Source organism: Mus musculus, chromosome 1 (genome assembly GCF_000001635.26).
Source record: "Mus musculus strain C57BL/6J chromosome 1, GRCm38.p6 C57BL/6J".
NCBI lineage: Eukaryota > Metazoa > Chordata > Mammalia > Rodentia > Muridae > Mus > Mus musculus.
This window is the reverse complement of record NC_000067.6, coordinates 184,726,513-184,733,764: the sequence shown is the minus strand read 5'-3', so window position 1 is coordinate 184,733,764 and position 7,252 is coordinate 184,726,513. Positions and strand designations below refer to the sequence as shown.

General features: G+C 53.0%; 1 protein-coding gene across 1 annotated transcript; it reads left to right on the top strand.

Annotated features, from left to right (window-relative positions):
• Positions 1-1,271: 1,271 nt before the first annotated feature.
• Hlx (H2.0-like homeobox) lies at positions 1,272-6,622 on the top strand. Its single transcript, NM_008250.2, has 4 exons — positions 1,272-2,206; positions 2,895-3,074; positions 3,721-3,905; positions 5,774-6,622. The coding sequence occupies exons 1-4, from the start codon at positions 1,624-1,626 to the stop codon at positions 6,254-6,256; spliced, it is 1,431 nt and encodes a 476-aa protein (NP_032276.1). The 5' UTR covers positions 1,272-1,623; the 3' UTR covers positions 6,257-6,622.
• The last annotated feature ends 630 nt before the right edge of the window (positions 6,623-7,252 follow it).

Sequence of the window (7,252 nt, the reverse complement as noted above, 5' to 3'; positions counted from 1 at the left end):
TTTCTTCCTGAAATGTGCAACAACCGTTCATCTAGGTGGCCTGTGGTCTGTTTGGGAGAGGGGCGGGGAAATCCACTCTGACTATAATTTAAAAGAGAACGAATTCTTAAAATAGAGATGTTGATGCGACAGAAAATTCCCAGTGCACCTAGGCTGAGTTCTAAAGACCCTAGCAAGAATGGAAGGCGCTGGCTGTGGAGGCTCGGACAGTGCCTCCCTCCAACAGGCCAAAGCGGATCCTGGAAAAACTGCAGCCGAATTAAAAGTAGGTATTTAATCTCAAAGGCAACCGCTCCCTGGCACTTGCAAAACATAGGACCTCACGTGACCAGGGGATGTGGTGGCCGCGGAGGGTAGCACTTCCTACAAGGTGCAGAGAGGGGACACGCGTGCCGCTCTTCTGGGGCTGCACTCCTTGTTGGTTCCGAGGCTCAGGGTAAAAGTTTGGCTGTTTCTAAGGGAGACGTTTGGAGCCATCTATCTTATTTTTGTTTGAAAAGTCACTCTTTCAAGTTGTCACTGGAATGACAGCTCCGAATAAAACTAATTTGTGGTCTGCCCTCCTCCTGGCTTCTTGGAGCAGCTCTGGTGAGCTGAGAAACCAGCGGATTACAGTAGACTTGGGTCGGGATTCTGGGCTGTAGGGGCGCTGAGAGGATGGGGCCTTTACCTAGGACTTGTGATAAAAGCACCTGGGTAAAAGCAGAGAGAAGGAAAGTCGCATGAGAGCGGAATACGGAAGGGACAGCCTGCGGACCGCCAGCGTGGTCTGCTGGGGTGGAGGTTGGGGGTGTACTACAGCAGAGTACGGGAGCCTCAGTGATCCCCCTCCTCCGCAGCTCCAGGAAAATTCCGGAGACCGGCTCCGAGGCTCTGCCGCTGGCGGGTCCCCGAGCTGCAGGGGACAGAGGAGAGCCAGAGGCCCGAGGAGTCTCGACCCCCAAGCGGCTCCCAGAGACGCTCAGTACTCAGCTTAGCCCACGCTGCCGCAGAAAACACTTTGGCGTGGCCAGGGCGTGGCCGAGCTCGGCCACGCCCCCCTCTTTCCCAATTCCCCTCCACTCCGGAGTCCCATTGGTCACGAAGACGTCCAATGAGCGCACGGATCAAGGTCCTACCCGGGGTCTGACTCGAAAGCTCCTGCCAAAACTTTGGGAGTTTTTAGAGAGGAGTTTTTTTTTTTTTTTTAATTTTTTTCCTTTTTTTTTTTTTTTTTTTTTTTTAAACTAACGGATCATTATTGTTGTTTTAAATTTAGCTCTTAGGGCTTAGCTGTTTGGGTTTTTCTTTCGGTGTCGGGTCCCTGTCTCCCCGGCTTCTGCGGAGTAGCAGAGCGAGGCCGCGCTCGCCTTGTCGCCCCAGCGCCTGGCGATCGCCTCCATCCACCCGGCGGGGAGCGCGCCCGCCGCGCCGCCTTTCAAGCCAAGCCAGGGGCCCAGGCCGTGGCGGGCGGCGATCGGGCCCTCGCCTCGTCCCTCGGTGGCGCTAGGGCTCCCCGGTTGGCCCTCCGCTTCAGGGCGGGCGAAGAACCGAAAGCAGCTCGGGCTCGGCTGGGACACCGCCTCTGCCCGAGCGCCCACCCACTTCCCCACTCACCCAGGACCCCGCCGGGATCCTGCCAGGATGTTCGCAGCCGGCCTGGCTCCCTTCTATGCTTCCAACTTTAGTCTCTGGTCAGCCGCCTACTGCTCCTCGGCGGGCCCGGGCGGCTGCTCCTTCGCCCTGGACCCAGCCGCTGTCAAGAAACCCTCTTTCTGCATCGCGGACATCCTGCACGCCGGCGTCGGGGAGCCGGGGCCCGCTGCAGAGGGACTGGTGGGGGCCTCGGCAGCCCTCACCGCACACTTGGGCTCCGTGCACCCGCACGCCTCCTTCCAAGCTGCCGCCAGATCCCCGCTCCGTCCCACCCCGGTGGTGGCGCCCTCAGAAGTCCCGGCTGGCTTCCCTCAGCGGCTGTCTCCGCTCTCTGCCGCCTTCCACCAGCATCTCCCGCAGCAATCACCAACGCAGCAACAGCAACCGCAGCAGCAGCCCCCGCCTCCACCCCGGGCGGTCTCCCTGCAGCCACCGACTTCGGGGACGCGGGTGGTCCCCCACCATAGCGGCTCCGCCCCTGCCCCCTCCAGCAAAGACCTCAAATTTGGTATCGATCGAATTTTGTCTGCGGAATTTGACCCAAAAGTTAAGGAAGGCAACACTCTGAGAGGTACGTATCGCTGGAAGGCCTCAGGCCTCACCACCACCCATGAGGGGCCTGATGTCAGGAGGATTTGGGGTGCGTTTATTTTTAAGGACAGAACGGTAGAATGAGGGCGAAGAAAACGAAATGAAGGAAAACTTAGTGACATGTAAAAGTCAGCTATCCCATGTTTAAAAACATATCTTCGTGTTGCTTAAACAGCATAGAAACGGATGACCATACTCTGGTTGCTGCAAAGTTTTGCAAAAGTGTGTATTATCCATCTTTTGAATGAAATATCTGCAGAACGACCTAGATCTTTCTGACAAGGAAATCTCAGCGTGGGGACACTTTGCATTTATTTGATTTCCAGTATTTCTTAAGAATTGCGGGGAAGCAAACCGGCCAGTCTAAGCTCCTGAAGGAAGGCGGGGGGGGGGGGGGGCTGAAGGGTGTAAATTAGGGGTTTGTAGAATTTCTGGAAGGCGTCCGAAATGACCACTTTAGCAACATTTTATGACAAGCCTTTCCTTATTATGGGGTGTACCGGCCATGCCTGACACACACTCTGGGGCAATTCAGGCCCCACTCTTCCGTAGCTGTTGGAGAAAGGGTCCATTTTGAGTTTAGTAGGTTCAAAGGGGGAGAAGGGAAAGGAGGAACAAATCTGCCCACAGTATGAGTTTGTGACCGACTCTTCTTTCCCCCTACCCAGATCTCACATCGCTGCTAACCGGTGGGCGGCCTGCAGGGGTGCATCTAGCTGGCCTGCAGCCTTCAGCGGGACAGTTCTTCGCATCTCTAGATCCCATTAGCGAGGCGTCTGCCATCCTCAGCCCCTTAAGCTCCAACCCAAGAAATTCTGTTCAGCATCAATTCCAAGACACATTTCCAGGTAGAAAAATTCAGCCAGTGCCGCAAAGGCCAGCGGTAGTGTGGAAAGTTGGGGTAGGAGCCTCCTAAGTCCTATGAGAGAAACTGAATATTCTTTTTAGTGGGACATTTGGAGAAGACCATGCTAGGGGAGCTAAGATAGTGTGTATATGGGTCTGGGTCACTGTCCCTATTCTTTTCGCCCAGAGAGGGTGGTTTGAAAATGAAGTATTCAAAGGTGAGGGTTACACTTGTGCACAAGCAGGAGCGTGAGACACACACACACACACACACACACACACACACACACACACACACACACACACAGAGTTTTGCTTGACTGGTTATATCTTCTCTGAAAGACAAATCTAGGGGAACATAGGGTTATCACGGGCAGGCCATTCAGACTCCAGGGACAATTCCAACTGTTTTAGCGTGTCTGGCGCTTTTGGGTTTGGTTTATGCATTTGTCTTGAACGAATTTACCAAATAGCTGGCTCTTCTTAGCGGCGTTAGGCCCAAGGTAGCCTGAAAAGATCTGTAAAATTCTTCCTTAGGCCATTCCCGCACAAGCCAAACACTTTAAAATATCTATGAGACCAGAAGACTGGAAGGCTGTGGCCTTAACACGATCATGGCCCTGAATCTCTCTTCCTGCTGCTTGGCAGGTCCCTATGCTGTGCTCACTAAGGACACCATGCCACAGACATACAAGCGGAAGCGCTCGTGGTCCCGTGCTGTCTTTTCCAACCTGCAAAGAAAAGGCCTGGAGAAGAGGTTTGAGATCCAGAAGTACGTGACCAAGCCAGACCGAAAGCAGCTGGCGGCCATGCTGGGCCTCACGGATGCACAGGTAAGCTAACTCTCCAGGCAAACGGAGAGCAAACAAGGTGGGCAGCAGGTCTCCTCTCGGAACTGAGCAGCTCCAGCAGTCTAAACACAAGGTCTTGGATTTCACCAGGGTTTGTGGTGTAGCAACTCAAAGCAAGGGGAGAGGTGGGTAGGGATGGAGATGAAGGAGAGGGACACAGAGAACAGCCCATTCCTGGAGATGTATGTCAACAAGCACGCCTGTTTATTTTGGCCAAGAGTCCAAAGAACCCCGGAGAAAGCAAATAGGCCACGGGAGATAATAATTATGCACTCGACCGAAGCACACTTCGCTGTAGGGCTGTAGGAGGCAGTTTATTTTTGAAGAGATAAAAAAGCAAAGTCAATAGCTTGTTGTTGGTTCCTGCCACCCCCACTGGATTGTGAAATCCCAGTTGTGAGGAACTGAAAATATAATTTCAAACGGAATTGCTTAGCGTTACTTTAAGACAGGGATGGAGCAGCCACAGTCCCACTTTCTAACAGACAGCTCAGTCTCTGGAGGTAGTGTCTGTTGGCAATGGAGTTGAGGGAAAGGAAAAAAATATTTTCTTAGAACGTCCATTTTTTTTTCAGTAGGTTTTGCCGATTTGATTTAGAAAACCTGTTGTCCCGGATTCATTCTCTCTCTGTCTCTCTCTGTCTCTCTCTGTCTCTCTCTCTGTCTCTCTCTGTGTCTCTGTCTCTCTCTCTGTCTCTCTCTCTCTCTGTCTCTCTGTCTCTCTCTCTCTCTCTCTCTCTCTCTCTCTCTCTCTCTCTCTCTCTCAAGAATTAGAGTTTCTCCTTGGTTTCTTTTTTTGCCCACAGCATACTCATCCTGTTGGGCCCTCTTGCTTCCCTGCTGAAGCCAAAGCAAGCTGCTTTCTCAGAGCTGCCTGTCAGACTTCTGTCCCTGTGTCTTTCTGTTCTGTTACACAATGCGCTTCCTCAGCACACCCGGTCATCATACTGGAAAGCCCAGCCACGCTCTACCAGCTGTGCATGTTATTTTTAAAGGGGAAGCTGTAACTCCTGTGACTGCATTGGGTCCCCCGCCCCATCATATATTTATATAGATTCTCAGCTCCATCTCTCCCCTATTCCTCCGTGATGCATACTTAATTAATCCCAGCATTTTCGGAGTCCCCAGGAAAATAAGTTTGTTTCCCCAGAAAGATGATCTTTATCAACTAAGATAAAAAAATAAGCCAGACTGATTCTCCTTTACTTAAAACCCAGCAGATAAGCCATTCTAGTGGGATTAACTCTTTGGTTTCTCCTGTCCTTTTGCCCACTTCCACCCTTATAACAGTGATGGCCAAGGACTGTAGTCTGAGTACCTAAGAGGCAAAGGCAGGAGGACCTCAAGTTCAAGGCTGCCTTGGGTTCTAGAGAGACCCTGTCTCTAAAATCCTAACAGTGGTAGTAGTGGTGGTGGTGTGGCTTTTGTAGTTAATAGCTTCGGGTAGTGTGTGGAGATGAGAGGGTTCACAGAACCAGAGTCACCAAACCCGTGGCATGGTGTATAGAGTTGAAATATATGGGCAGTTTGGGTGTCAGGACTCCTTAAATCCTTTTTACAAGAGTCCTGAGTTTGAAGAGATTACGAAGCAGTTTGTAAAAATCTGCCCTTCCATTTTGCACTCAAGTCATTTCAGGCTTGAGATTCGAGGTCCACACTTAAAGAATTGTCCCTAGTGGGTTGGGTGAGTTTCACGCCTTGATTGCGCCTGGATTTTTATGCTTGGTCACTGCGTCTGCAAAGCGGAGGCATAGCAAGCGTCTGCCTTGCTGTCCAGCCTTACCGGGGCTGGGGATAAGTCCGGGTCTGGTGAGCTTGTTCTTTAGCATCTCTTCTGCTGTTGCGCACAGGTGAAGGTGTGGTTCCAGAACCGGAGGATGAAGTGGCGGCACTCTAAGGAGGCGCAGGCGCAGAAGGACAAGGACAAGGAAGCGGGCGAGAAGCCTTCCGGCGGAGTCCCCGCCGAGGGTGAACGGGAGGAGAGGAGCCCCAGCCGTTCTGAGGGCGAAGCCGAGAGCGAGAGCAGTGACTCGGAGTCCCTGGACATGGCCCCCAGCGACACGGAACGGACTGAGGGAACGGAGAGGTCCCTGCATCAAACCACGGTCATCAAGGCCTCAGCCGCGGGTGCCCTCATCACTGCCAGCAGCAGCACGAGTGGTAGCAGCTTCAGTTTCAGCAGCACCAGCAGCCTGGGTAGCGGCAACACCCACGTGGGGAGCGCCAGCAGCCTTGGCGGCAACTGCTCGGAGCTGCCTTCGGCTCACCAGCCCTCAGTCACCAGCAGTCCTCAAAGCCCGGAGATCGCCCAGGCCCCGCTTGCAGGTTTATAGACTGGACCGAGGGCATAGCGTGCAGCTTCCTCTACACTGGCTGGACTTTGTGCCTACTTTAAGTTGGTGGCGAGGGTTGCCTAGATTGGAGCCGGACGCCACGGGCAGCCTCTTCGGGGTTCATACTTTTTCTCTTGCTGCCCCGGCTGCCAGAGCCCCCACCCCCGTCCGCCCAGTGGAGAGTTTTAAGGTTCCCCCTCCCCCGTCACAAAGAAAGAATTCAACTGTTTTCCCTACCTAAGCAGCTCACACTGTGAAATGTTCGGTGGAACTGTTCCTCTGAGCACCAGGGGTCTTGGCATAAGGACTTGCTGCACTTAGGAGGCCTTTAACTTGTAAATAAAATGTTTACTACGGTTTGTAAAAGGCCGTTTGGCGCTCTGGCTTGCTGGGGGTGATGAGCTTATTAAATCTCAAAGACCGGGACCAGGACATTAGCCCCCGAACACTGCAGATGGCAACAGGAGGAGTAGAGGAAGTAGCCCCCGAGCGGCATTACTGATCGGACCCCTTTCAGATGGTAGGGGTTTCACCCAGTACTGAGGGGCTTGGCGACCCCCACCAGTGACTCTGCCTGGGTGTGAGGCTCACAAAGGAACAAACTAGAATCTTGGGCCTGTTCTGCAGATGGCTTCCCTAAGCAGAGTCGGGATGCAGTGATCTCAGAGTTTGTATAGAATCCGCCCTGCTGCTGAGCTGGAATCCAACCAGGCCCAGCCTTGCTCGTGAAGTCCTTGCTAAGTAAGCTCCCAGCCTGGAGTCCGAGGGTTGTACCTGTGCAACTGTTTAGTGTTGAGGTAAATGAATCCAAAGCAGTCTCTCAAGATAAGGACAGAAAGGTTACAATAGCTAGGAACCAACTGGAGACCAGCTCTTCCGAGTGCCAGTGCCCTGCTTTTAAAGAGGTGAATGCAATTGGGCAGTGGTGCGGTGACTAGATATGTCAGACAAAGGTGTGGAGCATCTAGAAATGAAACCTACCCCTCCTCCCCTGTA